Below are 17,698 nucleotides of genomic sequence, written 5' to 3'. Positions count from 1 at the left end.
CCAGATTTGTTCTTTCTCAGGACTGTTTTGGCTACTTGGGGTCTTTTGTGGGTTCCATACAAATTTTAGGATTGTTTGTTTTGTTTCTGTGAAAGATGTCATTGGAATCTTGATAGGGATTGCACTGAGTGTGTAGATTGCTTTGGGTGGTATCAACATTTCAGTATTAACTCTTCCAACCCATGAGCATGGAAGTTCTTTTTACTTTTAAGTTTCCTCTTGACACAGAACTCACATAAAGCCTAAATCTGGACCCTGTCTTTGTAAAGTAGAGCTTCCATTTTGAGTAAAGTCATCTTTAAGGGAGCAACAATTTTGTGGTTGGATTCTCTTTTTATTCCCAAATTCCTAAATCAAAAATTCCCCCTTTCTGCTTTATTATTATAGATATTTTCATCAATTTCAAGTCAGTTGGATATTTGTCAACATCTAATTTAGTTGTAAGCCTTCAGTTATCTGTAGTACTTCTTAAATACTAAAGTGTGTAAGAATCACTTTGGGGATCTTATTAAATGCAGTTTCTGGTTCACTAGGTCTAGGGTGGGACTTGAGATTCTGCATTTCTAATAAGCTCCCAGGTGATATGATGCTGCTGGTCCCCCAACCACATTGTATAACAAGGGTCCATGGGTCATTCTTACCCTGTAAATGTCACTTATGCTACATTCAATTTGGTACTTACAGCATTTGGTAGGTTTCACAATTGGAATGAGCAACATCAGAAATTAGTAGTTAAACCATTGCTTTTTATTTTAGGAGATTACCAAAAATAAGATGAAGAAAAACTGTTAAGGAATATGGAAGAATTCTTGAAAATGTATAACAATAATGGCTGAGTTTTTTTTTTTTTAAGATTTTATTTATTTGACAGAGAGAGAGAGAGCAAGAACAGGAACACAAGCAGGGGGAGTGGGAGAGGGAGAAGCAAGCTTCCTGCGGAGCAGGGAACCCAATGTGGGGCTTGATCCCAGGACCCTGGGATCATGACCTGAGCCAAAGGCAGCTGCCTAACGACTGAGCCACCCAGGCACCCCGATGGCTTGAGTTTTTAATTATAATTGATTCCTACTGTTTGTTTTTTGTATTTTTTTTTTAGATACAGGTAGTATAGTTCAAGGAATATGTATTAGCATTTTTTATAATCTATTTTAAAGATTTAAGAATTTATCTTTCTTAAAATACAGAAATTAAAACCTGAACTACTATAAACCAGAATTTAAAATAACCATAGACAATATCGTGGTTTACTTATAAGAATAACAAGTGCATTGCATAGGTTCGAGCTTACACTATTTGACAGTCACATTTTTTGCAGTAACACTCATTTATAAACCTCTGAATTGCTCTTCATTATTTACTATTCCATCATTTTATTCATTTATTGACTGTCAGTTGTATCGAATCTATTGGCTAAGCAAAAATGAAATCCTAATGTGGGTTCCAATATTAAGGATATGGTATATATAAGAATTGTGGGCAATGGTGACACTAGAAATTTGCCCTGAAATACTCATGTCAGTTACTAAAGATAGGAGATTGAACGGTTTTTGTTTCATTTCTAGTGTGAAAGGGTTAGAGGTGGAAAAAGAATGTCTTGTAAGCAATAATGCATCAGGTTTAGTTGTAAAGTTTATATTTTGGCATGATACCACTGAACCAGCTTCTGACTGTTTAGGTCTATACCTAAACTAGAACTAGTTTTGAGAATTCTCTAACTCATTTTTTCTCTTCCAGCTACATTTTCTTGTGTGTCTCAGAATCAAGAACCTTCCCTTCTGCCCTCAAGTTCTCTGTCTAAACATCTTCCTAGTAAATCTTCCATTTCTACCAAAGTATGAGTAGAACTCCTTGAATACCTGTCTCCTTTCCACCTCCTGAACCTTGGTTACTGCTTTCTGGTCTATCTTCCTTTGATACCAAGTTAGGCCACTTCATTAGTCCAGTTCTTTCGACTGGGAACTATCTCTGTTTCCATAATAGCATGGGGCAGTAGGGTAGGAGGCATGCAAGGCAGGCTGGTGCCCCAGTCACAGCTAAAGTAGGCCTACCTCCAGCTAGAACACGGGCTGGGTTTCTATATAGAATCACCAAATGGTGGCTTTGGATGGACACTGAGGTCAGGGTACTGGACAAATAAGCATCCAGGATGGAAGAAGTGATGAAGATGAAGACAGAGAGTTAAGGTGGTGGGGAGATAAGCCTATCTCCCCACCACCTTGAGTTTGGACTCAAGGATGTGAGGAAGAAGAGGTCAGCTACAAACAGAAGAAGCTGCACGTTACTGTCATTGTATTCTGAATCCAAAACCAGAAACACCGGTAACAATGCAACTAAGTGGGGGGAGGGGCAGAGAGAGAAGGAGAAAGAATCTCAAGCTGATTTCCTCCCCTCCCCCCAGCTGAGCAAGGAGCCTGTCATGGGGCTCCGTCTCATGACCCCAAGATCATGACCTGAGCCGAAATCAAGAGTAAGATGCTTAACTGCCTGAGCCTGGCCTGAGCCACCCAGGCGCCCCTCAAAGCAGATTTTTAAAAAGACTTGTGAAGGCTGTGGCTTGACTTATAATGAAGCCAAGTTAATTATTTTCTTATGTCTCAGGCCTGACTAACCCAGGGCCAGGACTCGGCCAAAAACACTTGACCCCCAACACTGGCTACCTCTCTCAAAAGGCTCTGTTTAAATCAAGGCGGATCTCTTCCTGTTATTTCAAAGCACATGTTCTTTTGGCAGAGGGTTAGTAATCTCATGCTGTTTTAGAAAATCCACGACGTTACTGGAGGATTTACTCTGAGCTAGTGTGTGAGCTTCATGAGATTTGATTTTTAAATGCTAAATACTTAAAAATGCACGTTTTACTTCTTCTGTCTGAGATGAGGCTTTTAAGGAGTAATAGACCCCACAATAAAAGCCAGTGAGGTTCCTGTTGTCAATAAAAAAGGGATTTGCGTGAAGTGCTGCTTTTTCTTAAGAAGCACTTGTGTAGAGCATCACTTAGCAACACACAAATCAGCTTTGACACCTTATTCATCTTTAATATTCAGGTTCAAATCAAGTCTTTCCAGTGATGGGACAGATGGAGTCTTTGAAACCAAGCAAGTGAAAGGTGTCACTTCGTAATTTCCATCTTTAGGTTGGCAGCCCCATCAGAGTTTTCATTTTATAACATTTTGGAATCGGAATTTTTTTTCAATTCTCAGATCTAAATTCCTTAGCATGTCGTGTAGGGTCCGTCATGGGCTGGTTGCTACTTCTGTCGTAATCTCTGCTGCAGCCAAATCAAACAGCCCAGTTTCCCAAACGTGCTGGGTTCTTTGATGGCACTATTCCTTCAAGCCCATGTTGTTTCTTTGCCTTGGGAAAACTCTTTGCTGGCTAAGTTCTGCTAATCTTTCTAGATAATTTTGAATTCTCAGGGACCTTGTCTCTGATTCTTTCAGGTTGAATTAAGGGCAGATCTTGGTCATAGGGCGTTAATACTGGATTTTAGTTGTTTGCTTTTCTTATATGTAACTGGGAACTTTTGAGGGACAGGAATTCTGTCTTTTATCTGTATAGCCCTATCCTTTCTGTATGTTTCATTTATCTGAATTTCTTATTATCTGTGGCAGAAGTGGGTCTTCTCTCTCTCCCTGTGAAATATTGCTGTTGTTGTAAGCATCTAAGAACCTCAATAAGCAACTCATGTATAGTTGTATAAACATATTGGAAGATAGGTATTTGTGTTTCACATAGAACTTTAATATAATTTATCTAATTTAATTCATATAACTTAAACTTTAAGAAAATGACTTTTAAAAACAATTCTCAGATTTCATAGTCTTTCTGACTTGTAAAGGTTTATCTGCTAATCTCTTTATAAGATATTATATTTCCAAGGAGATGATAGTAATTTATTTTACAGATTATTTTGTTTTCTCTCCTTTTTACAGAAAACAGCCATCGTTATGGGTCCAAGGAGACATTTTCCGATCCAAGCTGAAAAATAGACCATCCAGTGAAGGAAGTATTAATAAAATTCTTTCTAGCTTGGATGATATGTCTATTGGTGCAAACTTATCTAAAATACAAAACGTGGAAAGATTTGGAGAGGTGAGTTTTCCTCAGGAAGATTTGCATGTCTCCTTAGGACTAATGTTCTGCATTTCTTTGTTTCCCAGCTGAACATTTATAACACAGCAATATCTCTTTTCTGAGATGCTGAAAGTACCAGTATTTTTAGGTGTAGAATCATCCACCTGTAAAACAAGAATCCATAGCAAAGAAAGAAATTATCCTTAAAAAAAAAAAAGCTGTAATTTAAAGAGCACAATTATAAAGGAGGCCACTCTGGTTTGGAGAACATGTACAAAAAGGAAATAGAAGAGCAAATTTTCTATTTGAAGATGAAAGTGGCTATAAAGAAGAAAGAATTAATGTGATAATTGAAGAAACAGTACATGCCACAAGTGGTTTTTTGAAAGTTTCAAATTCATATTGATTTCTAAAGTCCAGAGTTGAAAACATAATTAGGGACAACTTTTTTTTTTTTTTTAAATTGAGGTTCTGTTCTAAACAAACCACTTTAAAGGGCTGACATCTATGGTCTCATTTAGTCTTTACAACTAGCTGGTGATAGGTAATATCAGCAATATTATGTAGGCAATATGATCTCTACTTTATAGTAAGGAAATTGAATGTCAGGGAAGTTCTAATCTTGGTGATTCCAATCCACATCCATCTGATTCTGAATCTGTGTTTTTTCTGTTATACTGTGCTAACCTAAAAATGGAAGTGACTTACAACAGGTAGGATCATGGGCATTTTTGGAGCTGGAAGCAAGCTTGAAATCATTTGTTCTCCTTCCCCTCTCATGCGGATCAGAAGCCGGAGGCCCCACTGAATCCCATGACTTGCTAAAGGTCATGGCGTTGTTTAGTAGTGGGACTACCTTGAGACTGGGAGTCTCCCTCCTGGTTTAGCTCTTTCTACCGCAGTATGCCTGAGGTGAGACTAAGCACTTGGTTTGTAGTTTTATTTTTATATCCCTGAAGTAGCAAAAGGAGCTGTTAAAAATATTTAAGCAGTGGGGAGCCTGGGTGGCTCAGTCGGTTAAGCGTCTGACTCTTGGTTTCAGCTCAGGTCATGATCTAGGGGTCGTGGGTTGGAGCCCCATGTCAGGCTCCCTGCTCAGTGGGGATTCTGCTTGAAATTCTCTTCCTCTCCCCCAACTCAAATAAATAAATAAATCTTAAAAAAATATTTAGGTAGAAAGTGTGGATTTGCATTCTATTAGACGGTGACCCGTTGGACCTGGACAAGGGTCTTGAGCAAAATACTGTGGTTCAAGTTTGGCCCTCGGGGAACCCAAAATGGAACAAGTGGCATGCCAAACAGGTTTCGTTCACCAAGAAAGATAACCAGAGTGCTTGGCAATAGGGAGAGTGGGCTTTCTTCAAGGACGGAGGATGAAGACTGCCATAAGAACCAGTTTTTCAACCCTGTGGTCTCTACTCCAGGACAGCCTCTGAAGAAGTGGCTAAGTTTACTTTTGTGAATCATCTGTCCTGACAAAATGTAAATCTTAGCCAAGGTCATGTTGATGTTCAGAGCCTTTGTTGACTTTTTCTTGTCTCTGTGTTGTAGTCTGGCCTATTCAAAGCAAACAAAAGAATCTGAACTGACATTTTAATGTGATAATATAGCTAAGCAAGAGTACTTTTCTTGCTCTGGTCAGCATTTCCTTCTCACATTTTGTTCAAGTAAACAGTGCTTTGAATTATGACCTCTGAAAAGATACACATACAATTTATCCATCTCTCTGGAAAACATATTTATCTTATAGAAATATAATGTTTTCTATATCATAATCCATATTAAACGAGTATCTGGTAGTTAGAACATTTTGTTCTCATACTTTTTTAGATCTCAATTTGTTGAACTTAAGACTAATTAACATTTATTTATCACTGAAGAATGAAATATGAAATTTAAAATAAGTAAGTTTTAAATACGAGCATGTATTCAGATATTGGGCTATTTCTCTTCCTCTTTCTTATTCCCTGCACCACCAAATTAATTACTTTAGCTCTAGCCATTCAGAAGTGGTATGATTTTTGAAATTAGAGCACAGAAAGGCAAGAATTCAGAAATAATACAGAACGATGGTGTGGTTAAGACTTCAGACAGTGACACATATATAGGTTTTGGACTACTTTATAGTTAGGTGATGCATTGCGTTAATAACACTTTTAGGCCCTTTTCTTGCTATGCTTATCTGGTGCTGGCTCCAGAACGTTTCATGAATATGGGGAATTATTTTACTCAAAAGTGAATGTAATAGAGGTAGTGATATCTTTGTCGTTCTTGTTAATTCTAAGTGGGAAAATAGGTTGAGAATGCTGCAAGGATTTTAGTATGTTTCAAGTTCCATACCAGTGTTCAGGATAGAAACCCATGGAAGTTCTGGGTTTATTAGTTTGTACATAAAGAAAGTGCAAAAAGGCGCTATTCTTCTAGAGGTTGCCTTTTTTTTTTCTTTTTAGAAGTAATGTCAGATTGAAAATGAGATACTAAATTATTTTTCTGATTTCTAGGCCTACAGGGATTTTCCTGGGGTTGGTTATTCGGAAGCTCTATAATTACTTGATTGGGAAGGTTTGAATATATAGTCTTTCAGTGCCCAGGAGGTAGGTGAAGAGGCAAAAAGGATTAACCAGAGGATTCAGGCCACATTAATGGACTAGGCTGCAGCTGTAATGAATACTCTTCGCCTACCTAGAGTTATGAAAAATCTTTTATAAATAGAGGCTTCGTCTTGACTGAAGCTGGTCTTCAGTGCTAGGCTAGGTGCTATGAAATATACCCGGCCCATCCTGTGGGTCTAGCTTAGGCTCGCTGCTTTGTGCTCCTGCCTTGCACTATAGTTTTCCTCCATTGTCCTTAACACCTTCTTCCCTTCCCGGCAATACATGCTGTGAAGATAGAGACTTCTATCAGCCCTCGTCAGGAGCCTATTCCTAGCCCACAGGGTCTTCATAAATGTTGCTTGAAAGAATGGAGAAGGCTTACGGTTTCATAGAAAACAAACAAGAAAACAGACATGAAATTGGTAATAATCCAAGCTATCCAAGGGTAGTCTGTGCTCAAATACAAACTAGTACCAGCAATAAGTGCTCACTCAGACATGCCAGGGCCTAAGGGTCCATCATGCACTGGGGTTATAAAAAATGGCTTTAAGAAGATAGAATTTAAAATTAACACTTTATTTAAGGGGCCGATGCTTAAGGAGTTAAGTGAGGAGCTTAGAATGTAACAACAACCTAAATAGCATCTACTAGGTGCCAGGCACTGTTCTAGGTGCTTTACAAGGATTAACTTTTTTTTTTTAAAGATTTTATTCATTCATTTGAGAGAGAGAAAGCATGGGGGGGCGTGGGAGCAGCAGAGGGAGATGAAGAAGCAGACTCCCCGATGAGCAGGGAGCCCGATGCGGGGCTCGATCCCAGGACCCCGAGATTATGACCTGAGCCAAAGGCAGACGCTTAACCAACTGAGCCACCCAGGTGCCCTTACATGGATTAACTCTTAATTCTTATAACAGCTGTATGAAATAGGCACTGTTACTGGGCCCTTTTTAACAGATGGCATAACTGAGATAGAGAAAGTTAAACTGTCTGCCCAAGATCACAAAGTATGCAGTGGTGCTGGCAGTTAGACGCAGGTGCTCTGGCTTCAGAGTCTCCTCTCAGCCACCCACTTTGAGGTCCATACCCTGCTGTCTCCATACCCTGCTGTCTCTCCATGAGGTCCTAAGTGTGGCTTTAGTAAGTTTGAACATAACCCTAGCCAGCCTGTCCCAGTAAATTTCTCCTGGAACTGTGATTGTTGTTAACTTTTCCTTCTCCAGGGTGATAATCCAATATTAGCACACTTATCGATCAGATGCTCTTGACTTAGAGATATTAATTAGGTACAGGTGCTGCTGCTATTCAGCCAAGTTCACATAAATTGACAGGTAAGTAAGAATGTAGTGTTTTAATTAATTAATTAATTAATTTTTAAGGATTTTATTTTTAAGCAATCTCTACACCCAACATGGGGTTCAAACCCATAACCCAGAGATCAAGAGTCACATGCTCCACCCACTGAGCCAGCCAGGTGCCCCAAGAATGTACTATTTTCCCCCCCACCCCCCCTCCCCTCTAGAACCCTCAGTTTGTTTTTCAGAGTCCATCGTCTCTCATGGTTCGTCTCCCCCTCCGATAAGAATGTACTGTTTTAATTACATCATGGAGATACTGTGATTTATAAAATCCTTTGCTCTTTTACATCAAACGCCCATATACAGGGTGCATCTTAGAAAAAAATCCATGATGTAAGAAATTAACTCTCTAAGACCCTACTTTCAAGCACTGTTCTTTCTACTCTTGGGACCACTATGGCATTCCATTTCCAATCTGAATGCCACTGGGATCCTGGAGAGGCTCTAGGACAGGAGAGTGATAATACAACACAGAGCCAGGGTTTGGGGAGACTGCTCTGGCTGTGAGGGAAAGGGGTGCTGGGGTCTGTGTTTGGCCAGGGGTGGGAGGCCAGGAAGTTGGTGCTGGGGGAGTGGTCCCAGGTGATAAAGGTCTCAACCGGTGGCAGTGAGGAAGGAGAGAAGACGGACTCGGGGACCCAGATAAATCCAAACTTTTTATGATCAGAAGCAACTCGTTATGAAGAAGACATCTTTGCCTTTCCCCAGCTTTTATAACTCACAGTTTCAGCATCTGAGAGCTGAAAGAATTTTGGAGATGACCCAGCCACCTTTCCTAGCCAAATCACTTAAACCTGCTAAAAATCCATTATCATCTTTCTCTTCCAATCCTTTCACTTCTATTTTTACTCATTTCTATTTCAAACTCTCTTTTTATGTCATTTTTCTATTATAACTCTTCCATCTTTTTTCCCTAGTGTGCTATATTTTATCTAATAGATTTTTTTCTTAATGGCACACACTGCAGCCTCCCCAGTAGCTCACTCTGTCACCATTTGATTAATGCGTTGGTCAGTAATTACTCTATCCAACTGAAACCCATGAGTGCCTTTTATTTTCATTTTCATCTTATCTATATTTAGAGAACAATCAATGGCATAAAATAAATCTTTCTACTTTGCAACTATTATTTGTTCTTTAGCTAGACCATCATCTGTAAATAAGTACATCTTTTGAAATGGTCCCTCTTTATGTATTTTAGTTTGCTCTCATTTTCCTGCCTTTATGTAGGGCAGGCTGGTATCCAAAAGAAATATCTGGTGCTCAGACCCTCCAGAGAGCAATAGAGCAATGGGGAGTCTGACAACAGACCCTTCTCTTTGGGGGGCAAAAATATGAGGGTATTCCGTGGACTAGCCTTTCTCACTTTGTTTCACCAGCAACCATGTGACTTTATTTCTTTTCAGCAGATTCTAGGGGATCTAAGCAGCTCAGGGCCAGAGAGGGTCTGCACTGGGACTTCTGTGGGGAGAGGGGCCGGAGGCCAAGGCACAAGGGAGGCCTAGGCTAGGTTCCCTGCATTCATCAGTTGTGACTATCCATTAGTTCTTATAAGGAATTAATTTGGTAGAAAGAATGAGCACCTGTTGAGAAAAGTCTTCAAACTGCCCAAGGTCCACCAATTCTTGGGATTGATTCATACCCTCATAATAAAAGGAACTGTGTTTTCTAATGTGTTTTTCCCTCACAGGTGTTTGTGTTCTAGGTGCCCCGATAAATACAGAGCTTAGTTCTATTCATGTCTGTGTGTCATACTCAGGATTCCAAAAGGCCAGAGTCCTCTTTCTTAACAGCTTTCTAGTTTCTTAACTCTGTAATTTAGTTTAAATGTATTTTGAATAACATTGCATGACTTTTTGTCAAGATTTTGAAGGCTATTAATCCCTTACTGAGAATTTTATGGCTTATATGTTCTGTGCCTCTTAGTCCTAAAAATGTCTGAAGCTTCATACAAAAGCCACAGAAATAAATTAAGGGTTGATACATCGAGATAAAAAATAACGTGATTTATATTTTAGCAGATTTCTTTGGGCCTGTATTGCATGTCTGAATCTTTTCCCCATCCGCTTCCCTCCCCAGGTCCTAACTTAAGTGTTCTTTCATACCCTAATCCAGTCTGTCACCTGTCACCAGACCACTGCAGGAGCCACTAAACTGTGTCCCCCTCCTCCCTGCCCCACAGACTTCACCTTCTCCTGTTCATTCTCCCCACAGTCATCATGTAGGAGGAAATGTTTGCAACATATTCAAATTAGGGTTTTTTTTTTTAATTGTAAAGAACGCTTAAAAATCAATGTGAAAATGCTGCATGCACAAATAAAACAAAATGGGAATCCTCATGGCTGGTAAACATAAAAAACATTCTACTTCCCTAGAAATGAAAGAAACACAAATTTAAATGAGAAGATGCTATTTCTGCCTCTCAAGTTGTGTGAGATTAAAGAATGTACGCAGTATTAGCAAGGATTTGGGGAATAAAAACTCCTAAAGATTGCCAGTTGGAGTTTAAAATGGAGGGCAATTTGATAATGCCTGGCGGAAGACTTTACAATGCGTTTAGAGATTCCACTTCTATGAATCTGTCTTAAGACAATAATAGGACGGTGTTTAAAAGCCGTATGTATAGAGGAGGATGTTTGTTGGAGCTGTTTATAGTGATGAAATACAGAAAACAGCCTGAACCAGGGGACAATAAATAAAATTTGGTATATCTAGACAATGGAATTTTATGGAACCACAAAGAATAATAATGTAGAGGTTTTGGGGGTTTTGATTTTTTAAATTTATCCTGAAATACTTCCAACAATATATTTTTCAGCATATATGTACCTCAACCTCTTTTTGTCAGGAAGAAGTATGTTGAGGGATGGTATGTATAGCACAGGGAAAAATCTGGAAGACTATATGCCAGTGCTAATGGGTTTTGCTTTTGATGGTAAATATGTAGGTGGTTTTAATATTTTTTTCACTCTTATCTGTATTTTGTCATTACATACAAACAAGTATCATGGGGAAAAAAATATATATATAAAATAAATAAATAATATGTTTTTATATATTATATATTTTATATATACTTATGTATATTATATATAATAAATGCATTTATTATATATAATATATTTTATATATATTTATAACATATAAATATATATTTATATATATAATATGTATATAAAAATATATCTATTTATAGATATTTTTTTTTCTTTAGAAAAGACATGGCTTCCTTCTGCAGATGTTGAGAGCTGAGACTTAATAAGTAATGTTTTCTTTTTCTTTGAGAGCTAGGGTATTTAAGTAAATTCCTTAAGAGAAGGAGCTTAAGTAGAAAATATATTGAATCTGGGTAGTTAGGTGCATGGCTCTCTGTTCCAGTGTTTTTGTTGTTTTCTACATTTGAAATGCATTACATTTAAAGATTTCACTTTTAAGATACATAATAAAGTGGGAGAAAATACTTGTGACATAACTATAATGTAAAACATTAGCAATTTTTTTAATTGTGTATCTTGTTAAATTAGTATTTAGTTTTTCAAGTAATATATGACCACACTTTTAGAAATGTCAGAAAGTACTGAATTCTGATAAAAAATATCAGTCCCCTATCCCACCTTTCTGTACTCCAAGACCAACTCCCAAACAGGGGAACCTCTAAGCAAATTATATCAGCATTTTCACTACCATATTTCTACACATTAGTGTTTTGCTTATAATGCTATTTAAAACAGTTTATTGATTTTGGACATTTTTTGATTGCCTCCTGGTTGTGGTAGATAGGATTTTAGCTCTCCAGCCCCCTCCCCCAGATGTTACTCCTACTCCCCCATGCTTCCCCATATGGCTACATCATAATTTTTCGTTAAACCCAAAAATTACGATGTAAGGACTGTTCACTCTTGAGCATGGTAGTCTACTCTGTTTCCTTTGTTGAATCTCTCTTTGTTTTTCCCAGAGTTAATTACCTATTTTTCTGGTGTTTTATATTTCTTTCTTTATTTTTTTTATTGAAGTACAGTTGACACAATGTTATATGAGTTCAGGTGTGAGTTAATTGCCTTTTTATTTGCATAGTTTTCTGTGTACTTGGGAAAAAATAAGGCTACTCCCTCCTCCCCACAATTATGCCAAGCAATTTAAAATTTTTTCAAAATCTTAACACAGCAAAAAAACTTTACCAAGTTCATTCTTTTCCCAAAGAGTCGTCTCCTTTCCACTGTGGACTGGTTGTTCTCTAGCCTTACTGTATAGTTCTGACCCAAGGCCTTCTTTTCACCCTCTTCAGTTGGAGTCCTAATTTTCCTGGATTTCCTCTAGTCTTCTTAACTTTTCCCTGACGTACATCCTGTAATAGTTTTCTCAGAGAGATTGTGTGGGAGGTGAATTTTTTTATCTTTGTTTTACCTTTACATTTGACTGTTGGGTTGAATTTTGGAATTCCAGGTTGAGGCTCACTTTTCCTTAGAATTTTGAAGGTGTTTCAGAGCTGGAAACACAAAGATCCTCCTGGTTAGAAGGACAAACAAGCTTTCCTGGCTTTCCCACAAAGGTGCCCATTAGACAATGAACCTGACCGATAAGGGTGAGGATCCTGTCAGGTCCTTCAAGAAGCCAATCCCATATTCTAGAGACTCTGGCTGTGTGCTGGTCCTTCCATCAGGTACAAGTAACTGGTAACAACACCCATGTTGATTGCTGGGTGAAGCTAAGCCCACCTCCTTAGGTGTACCATCCTGCTAGCAAGCCTAACCTGCAGGCCTGCCTTATTTCTGTTCTTGCAGGCTTCTTTGGGTGATAATGGATTCATTCCCACTGGGGTTGCATGGACAGAGATGAATGATTAACCAATTCCTGGAGACTTTATAGATGGGCAACTTATGACTTTAAGAGAATCCTCTGACTTTAAGGTTCCATGAACCTGTGACTGTCGAACTGGTATTCTTTGCCAGGATGACCCTTCCTGTGATCTTGGCCTGCTTCTCTCCACACTCATTCTTTAAGACTCAGTTAAGGGGTTTCCTCCTCTAGGAAGCTTTCATCTTCATTTCTTCTTCTTTCCTACCAGCTATGTGCTTTGTGTGTCTATTTTTCTTTTTTAAACTCAGAGTTATAGTAGTAAGGTGTGGTCTTTTTTACCCAGGACATGTCTACTGACCCCAGATGTATCCATGCAACCCAACCTAGGTGGCAGGGAGCAAAGAAGTGTTTTGAGCCATTCCTCAGAAATGACTAGAATGTGACTGAGGGAAGTATGTTTTTGTATATCCTTCATCAAATAAGAGTTCTAGATTTAAAGAGTGGAGGGCACTTTTATGGCTGCAAGGAATCTTAGCAAATTCAGAGCATATGAATTATTGAGGGGAGGAAATGGGCAAAATAAAATCTTTACTGGTGCAGTGTTAGTGTACCATTATATCTGGGGTCAAGAAATCTGATTTTAAAATCATACCTGTCATAAAGAGCTTCTTGGGTACCAAGAGGAGCTTGGGTAATATTCTTAACTTCTGTGAGCACCTCCTTTTTTTTCATCTTTATGGGCAACAGTGTCCTTCCCGCCCTGAGTTGTAAGAATTAAATGTGAACTAGCATGTGAAAAGACTTTGTGTGGTACTTCTGTTTTTTAATCTATAAGACTTATGTCAGCAGGAAACACTTTCCCAATCTAGTAAACTTTAACTCCTTCTGGAAAGGTCTTGAGTGCTTTTACTAGTGTTAGTTGATCCTAGTAAGTTATGGTCTAGATATCCTAAATTGTTTTGTCTTTCATTTCTGTAAACAAGTTATAAAATTTATAGTGATTGATCCTAGTAGTTTCTGGAAACATATTTGTAATGTATCTGTTGAGCCAGCCTGTATCTGAGCTATATTCCAAAGCATGATTTTGTCTGCATGAGAGTCTCTTTGGTTGTGGTCCCTTGTAATAAAGAGCTCTTTTTAAATTCTGCCACATCCATATCCATGCTTTGATTTAGATTTGATTTGACCAGTATATTTAATTGATGAATAGTTGAACATTCTCTAGTATATGTATAGACAATGCCGAATTCATAGTGCATTAAAGCTGTTTAAGGTAATCTATATTAAGACAATCTATATGAAATAGTTTATGGTCTATTAAGAAAGCTATATAAAGCAAAATTATTCATAATAACCTTTCTATGAAACATGCATTTTTTTCCCAGAATAATTTAGAAGAGGATGAAGATGTGGAAATGAAAAATAGTATAACCCAGGGAGACAAACTACGTGCCTTAAAAAGTCAGAGACAGCCACGCTCCTCACCATCCTGTGCATTTAGGTAGATCCATTTTAAACTTCTAAATTTATATTTTGCCTCGATTTGTGGATAGAATATTTAATCTTCTCTTTTGAATATCATTCTACAAGTGCCATGTTTACCTCTTGTTTTTTTGGTTTATTACTATTTTGTGTTGTTTATTATTTTGTCACTATAGAGAGCAGCTAAGTTTTAGAAGCTTACAGAAAGCAGCTCCTGCAATCTCAGTCTCTGGAAATCCCACCTTAAACTGCTATGCCATTAGGTGTCTCTGGGACTGTGTTCAAAATTCCGTTTGGAATTCTACTCTTCCCCCATGAGTGGATGTCCTATCTTGTGGCAAATCCTCACAGGTGTGCTGAGGCTTTTGTTTTGAATCTAGAGTGTGTAGAAAAGTACTGAATGCCAAGCTTTGGTATATCCTAACTCCTTAGTTTTATGTTCTATATTTGAGAATTGAATAAACAATTCTTAACCTGTGTCTGTAAAGTTACAGCCATCCTGAGTCTGAAGTCTAGAATTACTAATCAGAATCAATTGATGGAACCTGACTTGTGATCATAACATTTAAAAGCTGCTAATGGTTCAGATTAGTTAAAAAAGAAAGTCTTTAGGATCAATGTAGGTACAAAAATCTGTGAATATCTTTCAGATTCTTTACTGTAATGTATGGCTGGTGACAAGTTCACAAATGATTATAATAGGAAATGGCTACTTTTCTTTGCCTTTTAAGTGAGAGACATGCACAGCAAGAGGGGTGTTTTGTCAGCATGATACATGTCAAACAGCCTCACAGAGAGTTTAATATTCATGTGTTATCTGGGAGGATTATAACACAAGTCACATTAAGTCGGAACACATTGTTACCTATGCTTTGAGTACTAGTTCCTTGACCTGGGGAATGAAGGTTTATGTGGCTCAAATTCAAGGTGTTCGTTTTCCATAGTAACGTGAGAAGATGGGATAGCAAGCCTGGTGCTTAGTAGTAACTGCCAACTACCACTAGAAAATTGAAGAGACGTATCATTCACTGAGCAGCTACTATGGTCAGGAGCCATGTTAGGTGTTTAGTTTGGTTATGAGGATTAACTGAATTAACACAAAAGGTATGCATCATTACCCACATTTGGGTTGGTTGCTTGAGGTTAGGGAGGTTAAATCCCTCCCTAGTGGGATGGAGTTGGAATAGAGCTGATATTCACACCCAGTACTGTTCAATCTGTGCTCTGCCCACTATGGATATCATCTAAGTCAGTGGAAGGTTCTTCAAGATTACTAATCTCTTTATTCGCCATTTTTCCCCTTGAAACTCTTAAGAAAGGCTTTATATTGCTTAAAATTAATTTCCAACAGATTTAGATTTGATTTTGAAGAAATCATAAGGGGGAGGGAGGGATAAATTGGCATATAGCTTGGCACATAAGTAGGCAAAGGAAGTGAGAGAACCTCCGTGACACAAATTTTAGAAGACTATTCCAATATGATTTTTCTATTTTTTTTAATTCTCAGAAACTTTCTCATTTTTTAGAATTCAATTTTCCTCAGAAATTTTCTCATTTTTTTAGAATTCAATTTTCCTAACAGCATCATGGTATCATCATTGAACATTTTTTTACCCTGAGTGGCTGCAACACCACCTTCTGATTTAAAGAAATTTGCTGTAAATTAAAGATGAAACAAAATGACTAAAATGGTTTCCTGCTGGTTCTAGGATTTATTTTAGAAACGGAATGAGTACTAATATCCATTTGGGAGGTTTCTCCCTTTTGCCAATTTAGTATTTTTACTGGTCTGACTCCATATGCTCTGCCTTTTGGTCTTTGCTTAAATGTATGAACCCGGTGATGCGTGAGCATTTGTCTTTGATTTCCGTAGGTTGGATGATATGAAAGGGCACCCAAGAGCAGTATCCCAGCCTTTCAGGTACTGTTACTGAGGTGAATTTCTAGTAGCTTGTAAATAAATGCTCCCCTTTAGATACATTTCCCAACCCCGGAACTGGTGAAAAACTGCACACAGCTTTTCACTTTTTAAGTCCCTTCCTTTCTGTTCCAGATTGTTACGCTGTGCCTTATTTTTAATGCTCACCATGAAGGGGATTTTGGTTTTCCTGAGGTGCCCACAGGTGTGGCTGTGGTAGGGACATCAGTGTAGTCTGTGCTTCCGGCACGTTCTGGGGTCTCTAAGAAACCACGCTTGCTCAGCAACGTGCCTTTCAATCCAGTGACCGATTTTGCCTCGAGCTTTTAACATTTCTGTTAGTCCTTCCCCCCCCTAGTTTTACATATGTTCTTTATTTTCTAGTTTTATTTCCTTCCCCGTCCTCCATCTGAAGAGGAAACATTAGTGTTTCTCTCTGGAGAAATGTCCCCCAAACAGTCCCGGGGTGGTTTCAAGATACCAGTGGTACCAGAGTGTAGTGCAGGGCTTGGTGAGGGCCGTGGACATGTTTGCCAAGACTGTTGATGGGATAGGGGTAGAAAGCTGATTCACCCCTCACCTCTGGTTCTTATTCAGCCCGAGGTTTTAGGGTTGTTTCGTGCGGGCAGTTCGAAGAGGGCTCAGACTTCTCCAGAAACTTGAGCGGCTTTTTTGTACCACTTTTCCCATTCGTGTTTTAGAGGCAAACCGTGTACTTGAAATGTTGTTTGTGGGGAGGATGATGAAGGAAAGAGTCTACAAGTAAGTAAGCTTTCTAGAGCAGATAGGAAAACAAGGTCCAGGTGCATTAAATGGTTTGTTCGGGTTAAAACAGGTTTGGTATTAAAACCATGACTGTGCCCTGGCTGTTCAGGTTTGAGTCTGTTTTCCCTCAAACATTAATGAACATCCTCTCTGAGTCTGGCATTGGACTAGCCACTGGGAATAGAAATGAGAGATAGTCCTTTGCCCTCAGTAGAGCTTATATCAAGGGAAATAGACAAATACCAGACAATGAAGTATGGCATAAGGGCTATGATTTACTATGAGAATATATGACGAAACAGTACGCTTACCCTGCCTGGGAATTCAGTGCAGGCTTGCTGTATAGGGAACTAGCTGATTGGACAAGCAAAGGATAAGCAGTGGGAATGAGGCAGTTGGAGGTAAGGAGAGAAGATGCTCTGGCAGGAAAAACAGCAAACTGGACACAGGTGTGAGTGCAGTTCATTCAGGGAACTCAGAACAGTTCGTGTCGCTGGAGTAGAGGTGCCTGATGGGAAAGTGTGGGTAGAGAGGACCTGCTCACAAAGGCTGGTGCCAGAGTTTGGAGGGTTTCATAAGTACAGCCAAGGAGCTCCGGCTTCCTGGGCACTGAGGAAAGATTAAATGGTTTAAACAGTGGGGTGACGTAATTAAATATTTTAGATTCCACCGGAGACTATTCAGAATTTGAATTTTTAGGAATAAGATTAAAAGAG

General features: G+C 38.6%; 1 protein-coding gene across 4 annotated transcripts in view; it reads left to right on the top strand.

Annotated features, from left to right (window-relative positions):
- CDC14A (cell division cycle 14A) overlaps nt 1-17,698 on the top strand; it is a 178,992-nt gene that overhangs the window by 138,815 nt on the left and 22,479 nt on the right. For 3 of the 4 annotated variants that reach the window (XM_088022345.1, XM_028101915.2, XM_088022343.1), the window contains exons 11-13: nt 3,930-4,089; nt 14,203-14,318; nt 16,173-16,220. In XM_088022345.1, the coding sequence (XP_087878471.1) occupies nt 3,930-4,089; nt 14,203-14,318; nt 16,173-16,220 (324 nt within the window). The remainder of the gene's footprint in view (nt 1-3,929; nt 4,090-14,202; nt 14,319-16,172; nt 16,221-17,698) is intronic. The other variant, XM_088022344.1, reaches the window with a different exon arrangement.

Source organism: Eumetopias jubatus, unplaced genomic scaffold, assembly GCF_037043125.1.
Source record: "Eumetopias jubatus isolate StellerSeaLion01/CBP00866 unplaced genomic scaffold, mEumJub1_p1.0 scaffold_4, whole genome shotgun sequence".
Taxonomy (NCBI): Eukaryota; Metazoa; Chordata; class Mammalia; order Carnivora; family Otariidae; genus Eumetopias; species Eumetopias jubatus.
Note: the sequence above shows the minus strand (reverse complement) of the source record. Positions and strands in the feature narration are given on the sequence as shown.